Genomic DNA, 24,430 nt, shown 5'->3' with positions numbered 1-24,430 from the left:
AACAATCAATCAATAAATGTATTTTATAAAGCCATTTTTACCCAACCTAAAACCCAAAAGAGCAAGCGATGCAGATGTAGAAGCAGTGGCTAGGAAAAACTCCCTAGAAAGGCTGGGAAGAGGCAGGAATCAGGCTCTGAGAAGTGGCCAGTCCCGTGGAGTGCCGGGTGGAGATTATACGAGTGCATGGCGATTAAGGCCAGATCGATCTTCAACCAAGATAGTCATTAAGGCCAGATCCTAGAGCTCCAACTTCTCCGACCTGAAGATCACTGATGTCACGATTTTTCCCAGTCTGAGCTCGTTTTTACCTGAGTTCCCAGTTGTTTTGAACGCACCAAGTTTCACTGTGCCTAAATTGACTGGCGCTCTGCTCGGACGAGGGCGTGTTCAGTTAACAAAATTGTGCTTCGGTATAGAAGGCCTGCAGTAAATTGCGGCGGGGAATTAGGCAGAGGTGGTTCTGGTATTCTTTGAGGTGTTTTCATAGATATTTTAATTTGTTAAACCATGTCTAGGTTTTTTAACGCAATTAATACTCACCTCCGGAGAGATTTAGCCGCATATCGCGCTATTGTGTGTCTTCCACTGCGTACAATAAACTACACTTCGCAGAAACATGTGGGAAATGGGTAAGCCCCCTCGTGCACTTTTTTGCCTTGTAGTAAACAACTCATGTTACCCTTTCAGCTTTCTTGTATCCGACAGTAAGGTTACAGATTTCACGTTTGGGACAGTTGGAGGAGACCACAGAGGTGTCCGGGAGGCTATACGGGGCTCTTTGATAGCGTAATGTTATTATGGGTCTGTCCACAACCCAACCGTTTTAATTCAGTTTGCATAATGCACATGACTTCCCTGCTGAACAGACCATGAGATTCTTCTGACGCGCTAATGTTCTCTGTGTTTATAATGTGACAAACAATTTAGCCTAAATCTCCAACTGACGTTAATGTGCCAGGCTATCTGAGTGATCTCATGGCAACATGTGTTGCATTTCCTTCCAGGGGTGTATGTCAGGTCAGAACTGGTCAGGGTGGATTTTCTTCACAATAATCTCTTCTGCTTCATAGAAGTCACATAACTACTCTACACATCTTTATCTGTATTGAAATAGATTCAAATGCATTCAAATCAATGAATATATATTTTATTTTTTGACAATTTTTTTAAACATTTGGTCTCACTGTCTTCTCTCATCTCACCCCTATTTACCCCCTCTTCCCCCTCTCAGGGACAGCACTATGGTCCTGGGGAAGAGGTGGAAGGACACGGCTGAGACGGTGATCATCGGAGGGGGCTGTGTTGGAGTCAGTCTGGCCTATCACCTGGCCAAGGCTGGACAGAAGGATGTGGTCCTGCTGGAGAAGTCTGAACTGACCGCTGGATCCACCTGGCACGCTGTAGGTCAACAACAACAACAACAACAACAAACTAAAACAGATCTAGGATCAGCTTTCCTGTCCCCAAAACCTTATCTTAACTGTATGAGGGAAGACCGAACTGTCTGGGAGCAACAGATGGCTTCAGGGGTTCATGGATAGAGTCTTGTTTTGAAGGTCAGTCAGGGGGGCACACAAACGTATTGGGGGAGTTTGTTTTGCAAGGCCCTGTGCCCCTTAAGTGAAATCTCCACCCACCCGGGGCATGCAAATGAACTCGCCCATTTATTGATGGTCTAACACCTGTTTCGACCTGAGACGTTCTTCTACTGATACATAAGTTAGCAAGGCATGGGAGTTTTCATGTTCCCCAACATTTGAATAAGTTAAGGAGTTGTTACACACACCCACTATTAGAAGGAACGGTCAGAGAAAAAGATAAAGGAGGTCAGAGATATTCAACACGGAAATAATACATTGAGACCACACTCAAGATATTTACATTTTGTCATTTAGTCATCTTATCCAGAACGACTTACAGTTAACGGAAAAACCTGACCAAAGATACTACGGCGAGATATCAGATAGTCCACTCGGCTGAGGGAGATTCCCAAGAAGTAGATGGAAGCATGTAAGAAGATCTAAGTTATGTTAGCTGTCAAAGACAGCTGCTGTCAAAGAACCAGGCCTATGTGGTTCTGCCAAGGATCTAATGACCTAATTCTGCCTCTCTATAACCCCCTTCCAACAAACCCTATCCCATATAAGTTACTCTACATAGTAAATATGCTGCCCTTAATGTCAAGGGGCCAACTTTCCTAGAAGACTTATCAAACTTCTCATTCTATGTATCTGTGTTAGGAACATGTGAACTGCATGCCCTGGTTGTGTAGTTAGTCAATGGAGATAACATGATGTTGTTGAAATGTGTATTATTACTATTGTTTTATAAGATGCACTTTCAAATCATTGCTTTGCAAACTTGCAGGGTCAGTACAGTAGATCAAGTGTTGTCAGTGTTTCCATTTACATGACCATGTCTCCTCTTCTAAGTGTCTATGTTTATTGTCTGTTCCAGGCTGGTTTGACCACGTACTACCACCCTGGTATCAACCTGAAGAAGGTTCATTACCACAGCATCAAGCTGTATGAGAGTCTGGAGGCCGAGACAGGACAGGTATACTACACGTCAACCACAGCACAACGGATTATATCATGTCTGTGTCTGTATGAGTGTATCTATGTACAGTGGGTATCAAAGTATTCACCCCCCTTGGATTTTTTCATTTTGTTGTTACAAAGTGGGATTGAAATGAATATAATTGTGATTTTTTTGTTGTTGTTGTTGTCATTAATGACAAAAAATAGTCTGTATTGTGAAATTGGAAGAATATAAACGTTAATATACCTTGAGTAAATACATGTTAACTCCTTATGTAGCAATTACAGCTGGGAGTCTTCTTGGGTAAGTCTCTAAGAGCTTTGCACACCTGGATTGTGCAATATTTGCCCATTAGTCTTTTAAAAATGATTCTAGATGTTGGCTAGACAGCTATTTAAGTCTTGGCAAGATTTTGTAGCAGATTTAAGTCAACTGTAACTTGGCCACGCAGGAACATTCACTGTCTTGTTGGTGAGCAACTCCAGTGTAAATTTGACCTTGTGTTGTAGGTTATTGTCCTGCTGAAAGGTGAATTCCTCTCCCAGTGTCTGGTGGAAAGCAGACTGAAGCAGATTTTCCTCTAGGACCTTGTCTGTCCTTAGCTCTGTCCAATTTCTTTTTATTGTGAAAAATTCTGTTTGCCAATGTCAAGCATACCCATTCCATGATGCAGCTGCCACCATCCTTGAAAACAAGGAGGCAGTAACTCAGTGTTGTTGGACTTTCCCCAAACATGAGGCTTTGCATACAGGATGCATGTTTTGCAATATTTGTGTTCTGTATATTTTTTTATTCTACTTTTTAGGTCATTATTGTGGAGTAAATACAATGTTGAGCCATCCTCAGTTTTTTTCCTTCACAGCCATTGAGCTGTTTTAAAATCAGCAATGGCCTCATGGTGACATCCCTGAGCAGTTTCATTCCCGTCCTGCAGCTCTGATGTGCCGGGGGGTTTAATACATAATCCACAGCATAATTATTAACTTGAACATGCTTAAAGAGATATTAAATGTCTATTTAGTTATTGTTACCAATCACTGCCCTTTTACTATGAGTCTTTCAAAAATCTCACTGGTCTTTTGTAGTTGAATCTGTACTTGAAATTCAATACTTGCCTGAGGGACCTTACATATGTTGTATGTATGGGGGACAGAGGAATTATGCCAACCCCTGTTATTAGCGTGAAATAACAGGGGTTAACATGCTACTTATTATGAGAATTGTTTAGCCAAATTTGACTCCAGAACTATTTTAGGCTTGTCTAAACAAATGGGGTGAATACTTTTGCAATAACTATTTTAGTTATTACATTTTTATTAATTTCATGAAGTTCTTTGTGTAGCTTAATGACAACAAATCACAATTAAATTAATTTGTATATCACTCTGTCAGACAACTAAATCTGGGTGAAAAAAGGGGGGTGAATACTTATGATACCCACTATGTATGTATATATGTTGTACACATTTTATCCATGTGTCTATAGGCGGTGGGTTTCCACCAGCCAGGCAGTATCCGTATTGCCTCCACCCCAGTCAGAGTGGATGAGCTGAAGTACCAGATGGCAAGAGCCCACTGGCACCCCACGCCCCAGTGGCTCATCACCCCTGAGAAGATCAAGGAGCTCTTCCCCCTGCTCAACATGGACAAGGTCTGGACCTGAACCAAAGAGATCTATATCTGTCAGAGGAGGCTAGTGAGGGGAGGACAGCTGGTAATAATGGATGGAATGGAGTTAATGGAATGGTACCAAACACATGGAAAACCAGGTGTTTGATACCATTCCATTTATTCCGTTCCAGCCATTACTATGAACCTGTCCTCTCCATTTAAAGTGCCACCAGCCACCACTGATCTATAACCGTGGCTCTATATCTATTGTTCTGGTCTGGACCGGAGGAATGCATTCTCATGCGCCATAGACAGATATGTTTGCACTGTTTTGCCAACTCCATTGGTCATTGGTATGACAATGCCCATAGGAGTTGGAAGACGGCACAAACAGATCTGGGACCAGGCTAATAGACATCATCGTGATCTCAGTTTCATGTCATGACTTAAGAGCCTAGTGGATATACTCTAATGATTTAAAGAGGCTTTACACAACTTTTCCCACTGCGGGGGATCTTGAGGGAAACTAAACTTCCATAATGTATCTTTAAAGTTGTCATTGACCAAGAACGTTTGTTTGAACCACTAGACAAGGACATGACAGTAACACTTTATATCCACCTCCCCCAGGTGCTAGCGGGTCTATATAACCCAGGAGACGGCCATATTGACCCCTACTCCCTAACCATGGCCCTGGCTGCTGGGGCCCGTATGTATGGAGCCCAGATCTACAACCCAGCCCTGGTCTCTGGCCTCACACCCACCAGTGATGGGAAGTGGGATGTCCAGACCCCATACGGGACCATCAGAGCTAACCGCATAGTCAACGCCACAGGTCAGTGGTCGAATATTTGTCAGTGGCAAAATATCTGTCTCTATGTAAACCCCAATGGAGGCTAGAGGAGGGCAGAATCTGTGGACAGGCTCATTGTAATGGCTGGAATGGAATGGGTCATCACTGGTACATACAAATGCATGCAGGAATACATGCACAACATATACTTCTTGCTGCATATATGGAGAATAGAAACAAGAACCTTTGGCTAACTGGGAGGCTTAGTTTCCAGCTAGAACTTGGTCTGCCAGATGAGCGTTGATGTAGTTGGGTCCAGGCTCTATGTTATTGTACAGAGTGTGTTTGTGCTGCAAATCACTATTGATTGCTCCTCGCACAAGCTTGTACATCCAAACTAACATTAGTGACCATACTACAGAACATGCATTGACTGTTGACTTCTAGATCAATTGTATCAATACATTGCATCATGCACTGTAGTATCTTGAAGATATATCAGCATGTAGAGGTCATTTAGGGCTATAGATGAGTTTCTAATGTTTAAAACTGACTCCAGCAGTTTGTCCATTCAGCAACACAGTCCTGTTATTCACAGCTCTTGGGTCAGATTGAAATCTCACTGGCAAACATTGAGAAACTATGATTAGAGCCGGCCAAAAGGCTTGAACAACAACTTCAGTTGAAGATTTTTCTAAACGAGTTGGGGTGAGTCAGATTGTGTAACACAGACCAGTCTGGGTGGGTGAGCTGGGGAAGTTAACACCTCTAGCTCCTCTCCAGGTTGTCAGAAATTAAACCCACAGACCTGGTTTTACCAGTTTGGGTTGGTTAAAATGCAGGAGCCCATGTCTCTCTCAAGTCAATCAAACCAGTCACTCCTCATGAACTCATTTTCAGTTCAGCCACTGGCTGTGTTTTGTTTTTTTTGCTGCTTGTAGACAGACGAAAGCGAGATGACCGTAGTGAAAGTAGTATTGGGTATAGACTACAGTAAAGAGCACACTCGGCACAGGCAAATTAGATCTTAGGACCCCAGTCCTGAGGACAAAGAAGTTGATGAACCTAAATACTTTAGGGGTGAGTTCAGTTGTCGTTCTTGTTTGATTTGGCCCAGTGCTGAGCCTCTTTCAGTCTTTCTGACTCTTGTCTGAACTGCTCTTATTCCAAGGCTGCTATCTTAGGGACATTTGACCATATACACGGCATTCTGAATTCAGGGGAAGCAGGGTCGCATGGTTTGAACCGGGTCATACCAGTTCTGGGAGGATTAAGTTGGCAAGGTTTTGTCACCACTATCATACCTCCTTGCATAACTGATTCATTTAGCAGCTGCCTGAAGTTTGCTCTCTCCATCCTTTATGGGTCCCTGGAGGAGGGAGGGAGGGGGGGATGGGGGGGGGCACGTTGTAGGTTTACTTTGCTTTGTTGTAGCTTTGCTAAACCCATTAATATTACGGCCCCTGGCACTCCGTTCCCTCATCAGTTTACCCAAACTGGCTAAAACCTGTTGGCCTATCACAGAGCAGCAGCTGAAGGACGCCTCTTCAGCAGACGTTTAACACTTTGCTGACAGATTTTTTTAGATCTTGAAGAACAAACATTTTCTGATTCCTTAGTGAAGCTTGGGTTTCCATGTGCCTTTTCTCTGCAAACTTTTATGTTTTCTATAAGTTCATGAATTTGCAGTTTGGGTCCACTCATTTGACAACCTAGTGTTAACATCACCTATGTACAACAGTCAAACCGTAGCTGACTGGGCTTCCCGAGTGGTGTGGTGCAGCGGTCTAAGGCACTGCAGTGATTGAGGCGTCACGACAGATCTGGGTTCGATCCCGGGCTGTGTCGCGGGTGGCTTCTGGGTTAAGCGAGCAGTGTGTCAAGAAGCAGTGCGGCTTGGCAGGGTCGTGTTTCAGAGGATGCATGGCTCTCGACCTTCGCGTCTCCCGAGTCCGTACGGGAGTTGCAGCAACGAGACAAAGACTGTAACTACCAATTGGGGAGAAAAAGGGGTAGAAATTGTTTTATTACAATAAAAAAAACATAGGCAAGTCATCTTTGAATAACAGTCAGCTATCTTAGAATTTTACTCATTATATTTTGTCAACTCAACTTGATTTCCTCAGTTGGCGTAATATAACAAGCTGTAACTTCATTTAAGTCATTTAGCAGACACTCTTATCCAGAGCTATTAGGGTAAAGTGCCTCACCTAGTCTGCTTGGGGATTCAACCCAGCAACGTTTCAGTTACTGGCCCAACTCTCCTAACCCCTAGGCTACCTGCTGCCTGTAACTACCAAAATGTTGTCTAGTGCTTGATACGTAGTTGATTCACAGCAGCTACAACATTGTCCAGTCAGGCAAAAAAACTGATATGTTTTATTTTGGTAGACAGGATGAATTAGGCTATAATATTAATATAATATATGCCATTTAGCAGACGCTTTTAACCAAATGCCATTTACAGTCATGCGTGCATACATTTTACGTACGGGTAGTCCCAGGAATTGAACATACTATCCTGGCGCTGCAAACACCATGCTCTACCAACTGAGCTACAGAGTAAAACGAGTGCTTGGTAGATATAACACTTCCTATAGGGAATCTGCAGATATACTGCCCATAGACGTGTGTTATTGCATAAGTCACGGCTGGTGAGAGCCTTACAGCCTTGTCCTATACATTACACTTTGCATACAATCAACATGGAGAGAGAAATGTATAGCTGCACATAAAGCTGCTGGGGCCAAATGAAAGCCACTTTGTCAGGGGTACAATGGAAACGTCCCATAGCGCAGCTGAGGGATTTAATCTAAAACCTTGTCGTTGAAGCTGCTGTTGTTTGAAACCCCACTGGACACTGTAGATTTATAGTGTTTGACCAATGCAGTAATGGCTACTGTCTCCATATGGTCCAGTAAAATAGTAGAGCGCACGTACAGCACATATAGGCCGGGTAGTGGGAGTTTGTGTCGTTTGTGTGGTGATTGTGTCAGTTGCTGTGTTTGCACTTTGCAGACATGCACACATACACAACCTGCAGTCTGAGAGTCTTATCTGTGTGTCCAGTTTTGGTTTTGTGGGCTTCTTTATCAGAACATCCTTGGTTGTACTCGTAAACAGTAGCTAATACACCTCTTAAACTCACTCCTTTACTTAAGAGTTAAATCTCTCAACTTCATTATACTGCTTTGGAATAGGCCCAGTGATTTGTGGTTGAGTTTTGGACGTTTTGTGGGAATAACCCTGGGAGGAGGAGGAGGAGGATCTTCTGTGAAGAAAAAACATATTCCAAAAAAGACCACTTCCGTCGAAGCCTCCCTCTCTATACATATCATTGGGAAGTTTATATCTTTCATTACAATACAACTCTCTAATCCTCAGGTCAAACTACTCTCTCCTTTAGTGGGTGGGTGAGGTGTGTGTGTGGTGGGATTTGGAGGTTCACCCCTCGACATGCAGGGTAGGATATGTGATTTATGCTTGCTGGAGCGATGGTCTGCAGAAATAACTCCATGTGAAAGCAGATCCTGAAGTACAGCTGGAGCATTCCTCACAAACACCAGTCTCTCATTTGCTCCCTCTACTCCCACACTCATTCCATCCCTCCCACCTTATAAAAATGTTTAAAAACAATCTAATCAGTGTATTGGTTGCGTACACATATTTGCAGGCGTTATAGCAGGTGCAGTGAAATGCTTATGTTTCTGCAGTAGCTCCAACAGTGCAGTAGAATGTCTCACAAATACAATACACAAGTAACACACAAATTGTAGTCCCACACTCACCCTATTCCATCTCTCTCTCTTTCCACTGTCTCAAACTCCCCCCTTTCCTCCCCCCCTTGTTTCACTCCCACATTCACCTCGTTCCATCTCTACCTCCCCTTCTCCAACCCTACCTTCATAATGCTACACCCCATCACTGTTTGGCACCTTAACCAATGAGAACCCCCAGAGTAAGGTAAAGGGTTGTGGTTCTTGGAATGTGTCTCCCCCTGAAGGATTGGTTTCACCATGTTGGCCCTGTGACCTACTAAAGGTGCACAGGACACTGAGACCCTCAGTGAAAGGACAGTGTCTCAACGAGAGAGAGAAACCTTGTTTATCAGAGTCTCTGGCCTTTAGAAACTATTTAGGTTATCACTGGTGCTCATAAATATAAGCAAGGGAGGGAAATGAACTAGTTAGTTAGAGGTGTGGAGGTGGTTGTACTCTGGACATGGCTGAGCCTGTGTCAGACAAAGCCCCACTTCCAATGAGTCCATTCATTAGAGGTTATTCCTGGGAGGGGCTGTGAATGGCCCTGTGTGTGTCCTGCTACAGGGAGCTTGTAAACATGTGTGCTGTCTACTCTGGCTCCTCCAGAAGTTCTGCCCTGGCCCAACTGGCTGTATTCGACAGAATTGGGGCAAGGCAACCTTTAAAAGTAGAGAGTACGTACGTCCCTCTGAGCTGGAAAATGTAAACAAAGCTGTTGAGAGCGAGAAAGCGGAATCTAAAATGAGCGACTAAATCAGAACCTACATGTAGTTTAAGTATTTATGTACAATGCATTCCAAAAGTATTCAGACCCCTTGACTTTTTCCACATTCCGTTACGTTTCAGCCTTATTCTAAATGGGTAAAAGAAAAAAGAAATATATATATATATATATATATATATATAATCCTCATCAACCTTCACACAATACCCCATAATGACAAAGGAAAAACAGGTTTTTAGAAATGTTTGCAAATGTATAAAAAACAAATACCTTATTTGCATAATTATTCAGACCCTTTGCTATGAGACTCAAAATGGAGCTCCGGTGCATCCTGTTTGGTCATCCTTTATGTTTCTACAACGTGGACTCCACCTGTGGTAAATTCAATTGATTGGACATGATTTGGAAAGGCACATACCTGTCTATATACCCACAGTTGACAGTGCATGTCAGAGCAAAAACCAAGCCATGAGGTCGAAGGAATTGTCTGTAGAGCTCCGAGACAGGATTGTGTCAAGGCACAGATCTGGGGAAGGGTACCAAAAAATGTATGCAGCATTGAAGGTCCCCAAGAACACAGTGGCCTCCATCATTCTTAAATGGAAGCAGTTTGGAACCACCAAGACTCTTGCTAGAGCTGGCCGCCTGGCCAAACTGAGCAATTGTGGGAGAAGAGCCTTGGTCAGGGAGGTGACCAAGAACCCGATGGTCAGTCTGACCGAGCTCCGGATGGAAGCCACTCTTCAGTAAAAGGCACATGACCACCCGCTTGGAGTTTGCCAAAAGGCACCTAAAGACTCTCAGACCATGAGAAACAACATTCTCTGGTCTGATGAAACCAAGATTGAACTCTTTGGCCTGAATGCCAAGCGTCACGTCTGGAGGAAACCAGGCACCGCTTATCACCTGGCCAATACCATCCCTACAGTGAAGCATGGTGGTGGTGGCAGCATCATGCTGTGGGGATGTTTTTAAGCGGCAGGGATTGGGAGACGAGTCAGGATCAAGGGAAAGATGGACGGAGCAAAGTACAGAGAGGTCCTTGATGATAATCTGCTCCAGATCTCTCAGGACCTCAGATTGGGATGAATGATCACCTTCCAACAGGACAACGACCCTAAGGACACAGCCAAGACAATGCAGTAGTGGCTTTGGGACAAGTATCTGAATGTCCTTGAGTGGCCCAGCCAGAATCCGGACTTGAACCCGATCGAACATCTCTGGCGAGACCTGAAAATAGCTGTGCAGTGACGCTCCCCATCCAACCTGAGAGTGCTTGAGAGGATCTCCAGAGAAGAATAGGAGAAACTCCCCAAGTACAGGTGTGCCAGGCTTGTAGTGTCATACCCAAGAAGACTCAAGGCTGTAATCGCTGCCAAAGTACTGAGTAAAGGGTCTGAATAATTATTATTTCAGTTTAGATTTTTTTTTTATACATTTGCCAACATTTTAAAAAAAACAGTTTTTGCTTTGTCATTATGGGGTATTGTATGTAGATTGATGAGGGGGGAGAAAAATGAATCCATTTTAGAATAAGGCTGTAACATAACAAAATGTGGTAAAAGTCAAAGGGTCTGAATTCTTTCTGAATGCATTGTATTTGAGCCAGGGTCTGGTGTGGAACAGTTGCAACTCAGCAGATAACCCCAGTTGTTGACTTCTGCCGCAATCTGACATTTGTTCCCCGTCACAACTAGTTCCTGCAGGCCATTACCAGTCTGTGATCTGTGGGGACAAACAGCTGTGGTGGCAGCAGGGGCCATGGTGTGTGTGTGTATAGAGAGAGAGAGAGAGAGCGCAGTTGACACACATCAGACTTTCACCCCACAAATCATTATGTTTGTCTGGCTAGGGACCAGTAGCAACAGTCTTCCATTTCATAGGTTGCACCTCCGTCACTCAGTCGCAGTATGACATTATTATGAAAGTTCTCTAGCCGCCCTCTATCGGCAGCGCCATAGTGGTGCCCTTGGTAAAGTGGTGATAAGCGCAGTCATTCTGGACGAATGCTAACTACTGTTTAGTCTAAATTAAACTATAGTGCCTGGAAATACAATGACGTTGCTGAAGTAGTAAAATATTTAGTAGGGAACAACTTTGCCAGCATTATCATGTCATCAAATTGACTTTAGACAGATTGCAATGTTATTAGCTAGCAAAGTTTGTAAAAAATACCTAGCAATGCTAATGTTAGCTAGCTAAAATCCAGGGGGGATGATCCCCAATGCTGGAAGGGGGGCCCCCCGAGTGGAAAATGTTTGGGAACCCCTGTCCTAAGATGTGGAGCCCTTAAAATTCGGAATTAGAATAAAGATAAAACATTTCAGTAATTGAATAGGATCTCTATGGTGGAGCCATAGTGTTGGAGCCATATTCAGACAGCTAACTCTGTTAGTGTAATATAGCAGGTCTCAATCTGAAATGGCATCCTATTCTCTATATAGTGCACTACTTTTGGCCAGAGGCCCATGGTTCTTGCCTAAAGTAGTGGACTATATAGGGAATAGGGTACAATTTCAAACACAGCCCATATCTGAGTGGCATAGAGTACACCATAGTACTGTAGTAAGTCATGCTCTCACTCTTCTTAGCTGCCAGCTTATACACTCTGTATATGGCATTCTAATATTCTACAATTTTTATGGCCATTTTCTGCTCAAGACATCCCTTAGACACACATACACACGCCTCCATTTATGTCATTATCTTTTTACAATCCTCTGTGGGACCCAGTTGGCTTTACAGTGTTTTGGTCTCAAGAAGTGAAGGCTGGTTGGTAGAGGGCAGAGAGTGTAAGTGTGTATGTGAGGCTCTGTTCTTAACCTTGTTTTGCTTTCCTTATGGTGGAGACTGGAGCGGTTCAGGGATGGCTGTTTACATGCTGGTGGTCTTTCTCCCTACTGTCTGTGTGTTAAGTGCTTCCTGGTCTCATCAAAACTCATCAATTTCCTGTGCAGACCATGAACTCATTACTTATCTTTGATTGGTCAACAGGTTTCTGGGCAAGGGAAGTTGGCCAGCAGATTGGCTTTGAGCACCCCACTATCCCTGTCCATCACCAGTATGTTGTCACGGCAACGGTGCCTGAGGTACTAATTTAATTACATTTTAATGTCTTACTGTATTAACTATCCTTCATTGTGCATATTTTACAGTAAATGTGTTGTGATGTTTAACAGCGTTTGATTTGATGTTTAATAAATGTTGTGTTTTGTTGTGTCTAGGTAAAGGCCCTGAAGACAGAGCTGCCAGTGATCAGGGACCTGGAGGGCTCCTACTACCTCAGACAGGAGAGAGATGGACTGCTGTTTGGACCCTACGAGAGAGAGGAGAAGATGGTGCTGCAGGACTCCTGGGTTAGAGATGGAGTACCACCAGGTCTGTCTGATCTCTCTATCGTTCTCTCACCCTCGATCTCTATGCCTTAACCTCAGTTGTACTCTCTCGTTGTGTTGTGGTGTGTGTGTGTGTGTGTGTGTGTGTGTGTGTGTGTGTTGAACAGGTTTTGGTAAGGAGTTGTTTGAGTCAGACCTGGACCGTATCATGCACCACGTAGAGATGGCCATGGAGATGGTGCCTGTACTGAAGAATGCTGACATCATCAACATTGTGTCTGGACCAATCACCTATACCCCTGACCTCCTTCCTATGGTCGGACCGCACCAGGGAGCACGTAGCTACTGGACCGCTATCGGCTTCGGGTAAACGGGAGTGTTTGTGTGTGTGATGGGGTCGGGTGGATGCTGAAATCAATATGACTGGATGGTGTAGTGTGAAAGTTCTAAGCATCTTCCGTATTGTGGGAACTATAAAAGCCTTATGTTTGATTGACAGGGAGTAGGAGGTTGTAGCTTAAAGGCATACCTCAGGGTCTGTTTGTGTCCCAGGTATGGAGTGATCCACGCCGGTGGCATTGGGAAGTTCCTCAGTGATTGGATCGTGACAGGGGAACCCCCCTATGACCTCATTGAATGTGACCCCAACCGGTATGGAAAATGGACCACTGTACCCTACATGTGTGCCAAAGCCAGAGAGTCCTATGGATTCAACAACGTGGGTGAGTAGTCACTACCAATGTTCCCTCAAATGTTTTTCATCACTGAGCAAATTCTCAGATCTGCTATGCACAAACTTGAAGGTTGTGAAAATCCTGTGCAACTTCCAGCGTGTTTATTGTGAACACTGAGGCTGTACCCGCTTTAAGTTTGTTTTAACAGTGGTCAAGTAGGCTACTGTGGCTATTTGATCATAATGTAGGCCTACGAGAGTGGTCTACCATCAAAAGCAATGGAGAAAATGCATCCCATAACATTTTAACATGGACATAGCTGTTCTATCGTTCAGTCTACAGTAGCAGCCAATGTGTGCCTACATTCCATGAGACTTTTGGGAAAGAAACATGCAGGTCTTGACATTAACCTGTTTATCCACTTGTCCTTCAGACAACATGTTATAGTGGTGTTTGATGCAAGAAACCACTTTACAAAATAAAATGCATTATTATTCCCATACCACTATTACAGAGAATCAGACAAATTATGCTACCCTCTGCCTACTTAGCTTATGCAAGCCTGTCTCAAAATACAACACAGCCCCTTTAAGACAAAAAAAGCTCTTTACCTGACTCACTTTTCAAAGATTTTGAGCTCTTGTAGGAAGCAATCACTTGCCCATTGCTGACTGCAAATGATCCATAACTGGGCTAGTAACTCACTAACTCGTAAAGGATATGAACAGATGTACACATCACTACCTGTAGCTTTCGCTTTGATCACAAAACAAGCACATCTACTCACGATCGCTCATGCTGTCAACTCTCCTCTCTCTTTATCCCCCCCTTCTGCTCTCTCTCTCCTTCCCCCCTCTCTCAGTGGGCTACCCTAAAGAGGAGCGTTTTGCCGGCCGTCCGACCAACAGGACCAGTGGTGTGTATGAGCTGCTAAAGGGAAAAGCTTCCATGGGGTTCCACGCCGGCTGGGAACAGCCTCACTGGTTCTATAAGCCTGGAGACGATGCCGGTTACAAGTAAGATACCAAACCAGTCAATCAATCAGTACAAATATGACAATACACTGAGCGTTAACCCAATGAGTCCCACCATAACGTCGGCATGATTTAGGACTTGAAACCCCTTTTATACATTGTGACTTTGAGCTACAGAGTCATACCATTGGATTTGTCTATTTGGTCTGCATCCGCAGATACCAACCGTTAGTCTGTATGATTAACTGGGGCTGAGTTAGTTGTTTGTGAGACAAGGGTGGATGCCGAAGGGGCCAGGCCCCGGTCTTATTACAAAAACATCTGTGGAGTCGGAATAGTTTGAGACTCTCACGAACACCCACGTGTAACATGTTTTGCTCTGACGCTCACAAGCTACACGAGTTGTTAGACGGTAAGGGGTTCCTCTACATAGAAGATCATAGGAAATCCCAGGAAATGGTGTCTATAATACTATCTCACATAGTTGCTGTCACAAACTCAACTCCACGCAATTGTCACTGACTAGTAGGACGTTAATTTCCCACAGAGCAAACAATTTCTGTACTTATATCATTCATATAAATACATTTTGTATCAGGTTTATGCATTGATGGTCTTAAAAGAAGAAAATAAAATGGGGCACGTGACAGCAGTGTGGTTTCATCCTGGTGCAGCTGAGAGTGTGTTAGAATGTTCAAGGAATTGGTGTTCTTTTTGGGGGGGGGGGGGTAGAAGGGGGGAGGTTAGGATAGGCTGGACAGCTCCCAGTGGAGGAGTGGAGACCACCCCCTGTAAATATATCATCCAGCCCCAATGGGTCTTACAGAGGTGAGCTCACCGAATGTAACATGGCATTATGTAACAGTTACTCTAGCCAGCACAATAGAACCATTTAGAGAGAACATCAAAACATATTTACATGTAATGCCTTGGGAAATAAATCCTGTATAGCTACTGTTCAGTATAGACTGATAATATTAGTCTGACTTCATCCTCATCAGGTGTTCAAGGTCTCAAACCACTTTTGTTTTAAGAGCTGGAGGTGTTTTGGAGATCAAACCTAGGGTTAGGTTCCAATTGGCCCGTTTAAACTCAGATTTAAGATTGTTGGCCAACTCAAACCCAGGGTTAGCTTCCACTTGGCCACCCACCAGTGGCTGATTAGGCTATTTATTGACTCAGAGAATTTAGCACCACCTGTGGGATTTCTTTATGAAATTATGCCCACGGTATATGAAAATAGTTTTCCATATGTAAAACTATAAAACCTACTGTATAGGGACTCCGTGATGCAATGTTATGTAAGTACTAGCAGTGAAGTGTCCTTCCTAACACCATGTCTTTGTATGACTGTTATTTTATAACACAGTGTTTAAGTCTGGCAAACAACTCTACCCAATAAATACACTATATATACAAACGTATGGGGACACCTCTTCAACTTAGTGGATTCGGCTATTTCAGCCACACCTGTTACTGACAGGTGTATAAAATCAAGCACACAGCCATGCAATCTCCATAGTCAAATGGCCTTACTGAAAAGCTCAGTGACTTTCAATGTGGCACCGTCATAGGATGCCACCTTTGCAACAAATCAGTTTGTAAAATGTCTGCGTTCTAGATCTGCCCCGGTCAACTGTAAGTGCTTTTGTTGTGAAGTGGAAACGTCTAGGAGTAACAAAGTTGTAGGCCACACAAGCTCACAGAACGGGACCTCCGCGTGCGGAAGCGTGTAGCGTGGTAAAATCGTCTGTCCTCATTTGCAACACTCACAGGTTGCTTAAGATCACCATGCGCAATGCCAAGTGTTGGCTGGGGTGGTGTAAAGCTTGCCACCAATGGACTCTGGAGCAGCGAAAACACGCTCTCTGGAGTGATGAATCACGCTTCACCATCTGACAGTCTGACGAACGATTCTGGTTTTGGCGGATGCCAGGAGAACGTTACTTGCCTGAATGCATAGTGCCAACTGTAAAGTTTGGTAGAGGATGAATAATGGTCTGGGGCTGTTTTTCAAGGTTTGTGCAAGGCCCCCTAGTTCTAGTGAAGGGAAATCTTAACAATACAGCATACAATGACGTTCTGCACAATTCTGTGCTTCCAACTTTGTGGCAACAGTTTGGGGAAGGCCCTTTCCTGTTTCAGCATGACAATGCCCCAGTGCACAAAGCAAGGTCCATACAGGAATGGTTTGTCTAGACCGGTGTGGAAGAACTTGATTGGCCTGCATAGAGCCCTGACCTCAACCCCATCGAACACCTTTGGAATTAGATGTTCGACGAGAGGTGTCCACATACTTTTTTGTGTGTGTGTACAGTACCAGTCAAAAGTTTAGACACACCCACTCATACCAGGGTTTTAAAAAAATTATTATTTTCTACATTGTAGAATAATAATGAAGACATCCAAACTATGAAAAAACACATATGGAATCATGTAGTAACCCTTTTGCTTAGATGACGGGGTGACAGGTAGCTAGTGGTGAGAGCGTTGGGCCAGTAACCGAAAGGTTGCTAGATCGAATCCCCAAGCTGACAAGGTAAAAACCTGTCGTTCTGTTACTGAACAAGGCAGTTAACCCACTGTTCCTAGGCCGTCATTGTAAATAAGAATTTGTTCTTAACTGACTTGCCTAGTTAAATAAAGGTTAATAAAAAAATGACAGCTTTGCACAGTCTATGGCTTGGGTGCCTGGAGACTTTGTCAATTTTTGGGCCTTCCTCTGAGACTGCCTGATATAGAGGTCCCGGATGGCAGGGAGCTCGGCCCCAGTGATGTACTGGGTTGTCCGCACCATCCTTTAGCGCTTTGCGGTTGAGGGCTGTGCATTTGCCATACCATGCAGTGATGCAGCCAGTCAAGATGCTCTCGGTGGTGCAGCTGTATAACTTTTTGAGGATCCAAATGTTTTCAACGTCCTTAGTGGAAAGAGGCACTGCCGTGCCCTCTTCACAACTGTACAGGTCTGTCTCAGCCAATACTTTGCCATTACATTTTAAATTAACCAAGTAACTAACCCACAAATGTCTGTCTTTACTCCCCAGGCCTAGTTTCAGGCGTACCAACTGGTTCGGTCCGGTGGGGAGGGAGTGTAAGCTGGTGATGGAGAAGGTTGGGGTCATTGACCTGACACCCTTCGGCAAGTTCATGGTTAAAGGGAAAGATTCTCATAAACTGCTGGACAGACTGTTCGCCAACACTATGCCCAAGGTAAGGATAACACTATACACAACTACTCACTGTATCTCACCAACGCTATGCCCAAGGTAAGGATAACACTATACACAACTACTCACTGTATCTCACCAACGCTAGGCCCAAGGTAAGGATAACACTATACACAACTACTCACTGTATCTCACCAACGCTAGGCCCAAGGTAAGGATAACACTATACACAACTACTCACTGTATTACAACTATTTTATACACAACTCACTGTATCTCACCAACGCTAGGCCCAAAACGAGAGGGACTAAATGTATCATTGCATCGCACCAGGCAAAACTCACTCATTCCCATAGACGGCTCATTGCACCACTGTATAAGTCCCTATACAACTCTATTGCCAACAGGTGGCAGTGTTCTGTTTGCTGCTCAGGCAGAGGTTAATGTTATATTTATGTTTCACTCTCTCCCCTGTCAGGTGGGCCTGACTAACATCAGCCACATGTTGACCCCCACTGGGAGAGTCTATGCTGAGGTCACCATTACCCAGCTCACAACTGGAGAGTTCCTCCTGATCACAGGATCTGGATCAGAGCTGCATGACCTCAGGTAACACAGGCAGACACTCTAAGCAGCCCAGGCCAGCTAACGAGGTGTAGAGTCAAGCCGTCCCATATAGAATTATTCAGTAATCCATTATATAACATTATTCTAACCCACTTAGAAACACTGGTAGTTACAGCAGCTGCTACTTTAACGTCCCCTCTCTCTGCTCCAATAGGCAAACAGCACATTATAAACAAATTAATCTCTTTTCTACCTATTTATTCAGCTCTCGGTCTCTCATACATCATGAGACAGTCTGCTGGTGTTGTATATCACCCCCTAGTGGTGACCTATCTTTTCCACCAAGGGCCATGTGGGTGCAGGGTTTTGCTCCAGCCCTGCACTAATATACATGATTCAACTAATCAAAGTTCATATTGAAGACTTTGATTAGTTTAATCAACATTGTGCCAGTGTTTCGTTTCCTTTTGAGTACCTTGAAGTTGATAATAAAACCCTATGGACCCCTCCCTAACCCCAGGTGGATGGAGGAGGTGGTAGTCGAGGGGGCGTATGATGTAGATATTTCCAACGTGACAGAGGACATTGGGGTGTTGGGTGTGGCTGGACCAAAGGCTAGAGATGTTCTACAGAAACTCACTCAGGAGGACATGAGCGACGCAAGCTTTAAGTTCCTCCACTGCAAACCCATTCAACTGGGTGGCGTCAACCTCAGAGCTATCAGGATCTCCTACACAGGTGTGCGTGTGTTTGTGGGCTTAAACATTTTTAAGAGTATGTGTGGCATGTGAGTGCATGTACAGCTCAACTAACGGACGGTGTTTCAGGTGAGTTGGGCTGGGAGCTGTACATTCCTCACAAGGACATGGCAGCTGTGTACCAGGCTATCATGGCAGCAGGAGAGGACGAGGGCATCGACAACTTTGGTACCTACGCCATGTCATCACTACGACTGGAGAAAGGCTTCAGAGGCTGGGGCGCAGAGGTACGCGCGCGCACACACACACACACACCTTTTTAAGTTGTTTGTGGATGTTGGACTGATGTTTTTGTCTCATCAGATGAACTGTGACACCAACCCTCTGGAAGCTGGTCTGGACTACTTCATCAAACTCAACAAGGTAGACATTGTTACTAGCTACTGCTGGTTCACCAGTCAACCACTGTGTGTTCAAATAGAGGTGTCATATTCAAACGTGTCGCTTATTTTTTACATGTTATGAAATTGTGGCCAGTATACTAAGTCTACTTAGTTAACATTTTCTCCTACACACCTGTATTCTTTTTTGGGTTATTTATGCTACTTATAAATAAAGCACACATCCCAACACTCTAACATCTCTCCTTGTCTGTCTCCAGCATGCTGACTTCATCGGTAAGGCAGCGCTGCAGGAGATCAAAGCTAAAGGTCTGAAGAGGAAGCTGTCATACATCACCATGGATACGGATGATGTTGACCCAGAGGGCAACGAGACTATCTGGCTCAATGGCAAGGTGAGTTGTGTGTGTGTGTGTGTGTGTGTGTGGTATAGAGGCAACACAACATTAGAGCCTTACACTTCCACCCAACGTTTGCCTTCCTGCAACCTTCTCCATCTCTCCTAGGTGGTTGGTAACACTACATCTGGGGCCTACAGCTACACCACCCAGCAGAGCCTGGCGTTTGCCTACCTGCCAGTGGAGCTGTGTTCTGTAGGGCAGAAGGTGGAAGTGGAGATGTTGGGGAGGAAGTATCCTGCCATGGTGGTCCAGGAGCCACTGGTCCTCACAGAACCAACCAGGACCCGGCTGCAGAAGAAGAGCAAGGCATAGACACTGGGGACGGGCAGAGAACCAGCTTAGAACTAGAGTACCAGACCTGGGTCGAAAATAGGATGTTGGCTTTCAAATATTTACAGTATGCTCCTGGTGCTAATTTCAACCCAGGTTCGACCAAGGTCCGCAAACGGTAGAGTCGACACCAACCAAGCAACTACACTGTGAAGTGAACTATACTGGCTGACAAAGTGACATGAAAAAGACTGAAATGTGATGAATGGTACTCAAATGACACCCTATTTCCTATTTTGTGCACTGTTTGTTGTGTACTATATAGGGTATCATTTGAGACAGACTTTGACTATGAAGTAAAAAAAATATATATATATACTTTCCTGTTTGGTCATCTGGTGAGGAAGAATCAGCTAGAGCAACCTAGAATGTGCATATAAGAGCTTAACTCTAGGTTCCAATGTGGACATATGGACATATTGGAACGTAGCCCTATACTTGTATTCGTCTCAGTATTCATAGTATTACAGGTCCAATGCAGCCATTTTTATCTCGATATCAAATCATTTCATGGTAACAATTAAGTACCGAACTGTGGTTGTTTTTAAAACATTTTTTTTTAAAGAATTTCACCCCTAAGAAGAAGAAAAAAAGCGCAATTTCTCAAGCAAGAATTTTGTTAGGACCGTTTGGGAGTGGTCTGGGAGTGGTCTGGGAGTGGTCTTACACTAGCTGTTATTGGCAGAGAGGTTTGGAACTCTTTCTTATTGGTCTATTAACTCATTTACCGCCTGGTGATGTCAACAGGTAGGCCAAAACTCCATCCCACCCAAACAGGCTGAAATTTCAGGTGGTCTTTTCAAACAGCTCTTACACTAAAAGGGCATTATCATTTTCACAGTCGTATTCTAACATCGTAGTGTGGAAATGTATATAAAACACTGAGCCTTTAAAGTCATGATACCTTTGGCTTAAGTCTTGAATCCATCCAACCCTTAGAATGTGGTCATTAAGTACCTATACCTTAACTGCTTAACAACAGAGCCAATCATTTCTCTTAGGTGGCATTTTAATGTCTCAGTGTGGCAGTGTTATCTGTTTGAATGGCTTTTTAAATTCCAGGTATTAAGGGTTATTATGGGGTTGAAAAGCAGTCTTGGTAGAAGTGTTATTGTAGCTACACTATCACAAGAAGAATGGGCCAAATAGATGCTGCTTTACTTCCTACTGTAGTCTCTACCTTATGTGGAAGAGACAATTAACTATGATAATGCTTTGCACAAACCTCAGTCTTGAAAGCAGGGTGGGCATATTGCAGATAATAATCAACTATGCACCAGTGGCGGTTCTAGACCATTTCAACTGGGGGGGCCAAGCTGGGGCCAGTTGTACTGTTAGAGGGGCCAGTTACATTAGACGTTATTGTTGTCATATCGTTTTCTTCACTGCATTGCAGGCATTAGCAGGCAAAAGACCATGTTCATAATCATTCAACAATTTATTTGCGTTTCCATTATAATTTTCATTAGCATTACATATTCAGTATCAGGTCACATCAACTGTATTCTCCGGTTTTTGTGGGGTTTTTTGCAAAAGGATCAGCAAATTCATCTAGACTCAAGGCCTTTGCCCTCCTTGACTCAATACACGTAAATTGCTTAATCTGTCATCTGACATTGTGGACCTGAGATGCGTTTTCACCAGCTTTAGTGCAGAAAAACTCAGTTCACAAGAAGCAGTACTAACAGGGATTGAAACAGCTATCTTGCACAGTTTAAAGAGCTCAAAGGAAACTTCTGTATAAGGCTCAATGAATAATACCAGCTGTACTACACTGGAGGGTCTCTGCATGCCACTCTGTATTTTCCTTTCTAAAAGTCTTCTGAACTGATGTAGTTCATGCCCCAAGTCCTCAATATTTGATTCATACATTCTAGCAAATGGAAACAGGGACTTCTCTTTGAGAAACACATCACTTGTAGGGTTTAGAGTTTGGATGCCATTCATTATGTCACAGTTTTTGCTAGGGAACCTTCTGTTAAGCTCATTGAGCATATGATCTAAAACAGGGTAGAAAAGGGTTGTACGAAAACGGCCTTTTTCTTGTTCTGAATCTGACCCACTGTACTGAGTACAGTCTCCATTAAATTGAGAGCTTAGCTTTTTTGGTCGTTTTGCAAGGGGGTGTATCGCATTGCTCAGCTGTGTTCAACACTTCATTCCATAGGTCATCAAAAAATGACCCATCCCTGTAGCCATTCAAAGTTTGAACTAAGGCTTCAACTAAATCAACAGCCTTTGACAGGTCAAGTGATAAAGACTGTAGCATATCTGATAGAAATGTTTTCTTCTCCAAACACTTTATGGAGTGTAACAAGGCACACAATGAATTGTAAATCTATCTGTGCAAGCAGACCTCGTGCCTCAACAGATCTGTCACCATTGTTCTTGGACTATGTCTTGCAGGACTCGCTTAATGGCAGGTAATCTATCCATAATAGTATGTAGAGCCATATATCGACATGCCCAGCGAGTGTCACTTAGTCTCTGAAGCTCTCTAGGTGCACCTGGGTACATCTCTTTGTATGCTAAATCATTTTTGATGCACATATGACCCAGATGTGAAGACGTAAAGTCTTTCTAGTAAGGAGAAGAACTGTCCTGCCTCAGGAACAGCTTTGACTGTATCCACTAAAACTAAGTTTAGACAGTGTGCACTGCAGTGGATGTAAAAGGCATGCTTTGCTTGTTCTTTAATGCGTGCCTGGACGTCTGAATGCTTGCCACTCATAACGGAAGCACCGTCATATGCTTGGCCTACTAGGTTGTTTTTGTATTCAAGACCATGACTTTCTAATATGTGTATGATTTTGTCAGTAAGCCATGCTGCATCTAGTCGATCGGCCGATTCAAAGTGGAGAAAGCTCTCATGGACAGCTCCTCTGAAATAAGACCTGAGTACTAGTGATATCTTCTCCTTTTTGTTTTTACGTCTTTTGTTTCGTCTGCCATTATGCGAAAGACCTCACTGTCTTTCACTTCTTCTATCATTTTTGTTCAAACCATGTCTGCCAAACAACTCAGAACCTCATTCTGAATCCCTTTGCATTATGAATGGAAGTCAACCTTTTTTTCACAGTTGTGTCATCCTTAGCTATTGTTTCTAGGATTGCCATGAAGTTCCCTTTATTATCTGACTCTGCAGACTCATCGTGTCCTCTCTGTGCAATGTTTTGTGTGGCTGTAAGTAGTAGTACTTCTCCTATTGTTTTAATATAGTCCCGATTTTTCTTGAACCTGTTTGTTGTGTTCCTTGTTTAGGGCATTTACCAGTGTTGCATTACTTTTTACAGCTTTCTGATAGTCTCTCCATGTAATTATTGCTTGTTTGTGCTGCTCAGACCTTGCATGAATTGTAAGTTGCCTTCTTCCAGTTGTTAAAAGCCAATTGTGAATCAAATACAGTCTCTGATTTTTTTGAATATTCAAGCCAGGGGTGGATATGGTACCAGGCCGCCTTGACGCTCCTCCTCCGGTCCTCCATCAGAGTTCTTGGGTATATGTTCATCATTGGCTGCACCGGTGGTTCCTCCTGGGATTTGCTGATATCTGCCAAAGAAAGAAATCTATAATTAAAAGTATCTATTTGGGTAATTTTAGATATACCATTGCCATCAGGCAACTTCTGAAATCCATCTGATATCTATATCACAAGCCCAATAGCATATTATATAAGAATTCATTTCAATCACAAACTGACTCATTTCTATACACCATATAAACTGACTCATTTCTATACACCATATAAACTGACTCATTTCTATACACCATATAAACTGACTAATTCCACTGCTTTACAAGTAACCACAGATTTATTCAACATCACAAACCTGATGGTCCACTGCTTGTGGACGCACAAGGCTCCTCTGTTGGTGTCTCAGCCTCTACCTCGGCCTCTCCATCTGTCTCACTTTCCTGCTCTGCTATGCCTTCACTCTGTCTCTCCAATGGACAAGTCTTCCTGCTCTCTCTCTGCTCTCTCTTGCTCTCTCCACACCTGAGCCATCTGGCTCTGTCCCACTGTCTGCCTTGTCCTTCTTCCAAAGAAAAGACATGACGTCCTTCTTTCTTTTCATTTTGGTGAAAACTAAAGAGCAAAAGCAATGGGTACCATGCTTATTAATTAATTTACTTAAAATAACTGACTTGCTAGGTAACTACCCTTTATGTCTAACCGTTTTATGTTACAATGCATTTACGGAGTGTGGTTTAAGTAAAAACACTCAGCACCATGAGTTTGTTGATCATATATTTTTATCCTTTTTCATGCTGCCACAAAGTAACAAACGGCCAGGTTAAGATAAGGTTATCTAACGTTACACTTCTGTAATGCATTTAATACAAATACAACATATTAACAATTTTACTCATCTCTATATTTCCTTCGTTGTGCTTGAACTATAATATTCGTATGGAATTTCTTACAACTTCTGAATAGAAAAAAACTTGC

General features: G+C 43.5%; 1 protein-coding gene across 1 annotated transcript; it reads left to right on the top strand.

The window, feature by feature from the left end:
- Nucleotides 1-354: 354 nt before the first annotated feature.
- On the top strand, nucleotides 355-23,380 carry dmgdh (dimethylglycine dehydrogenase). The gene is made up of 17 exons (XM_045692155.1): nucleotides 355-632; nucleotides 1,235-1,403; nucleotides 2,461-2,559; nucleotides 4,031-4,195; nucleotides 4,786-4,990; nucleotides 12,428-12,522; nucleotides 12,658-12,811; nucleotides 12,936-13,134; nucleotides 13,321-13,490; nucleotides 14,305-14,458; nucleotides 17,461-17,626; nucleotides 18,062-18,192; nucleotides 18,671-18,888; nucleotides 18,978-19,135; nucleotides 19,212-19,271; nucleotides 19,510-19,644; nucleotides 19,756-23,380. The coding sequence occupies exons 1-17, from the start codon at nucleotides 511-513 to the stop codon at nucleotides 19,960-19,962; spliced, it is 2,607 nt and encodes an 868-aa protein (XP_045548111.1). The 5' UTR covers nucleotides 355-510; the 3' UTR covers nucleotides 19,963-23,380.
- Nucleotides 23,381-24,430: the final 1,050 nt, after the last annotated feature.

This window comes from Salmo salar, chromosome ssa01 (assembly GCF_905237065.1).
Source record: "Salmo salar chromosome ssa01, Ssal_v3.1, whole genome shotgun sequence".
Taxonomy (NCBI): domain Eukaryota; kingdom Metazoa; phylum Chordata; class Actinopteri; order Salmoniformes; family Salmonidae; genus Salmo; species Salmo salar.
Note: the sequence above shows the minus strand (reverse complement) of the source record. Positions and strands in the feature narration are given on the sequence as shown.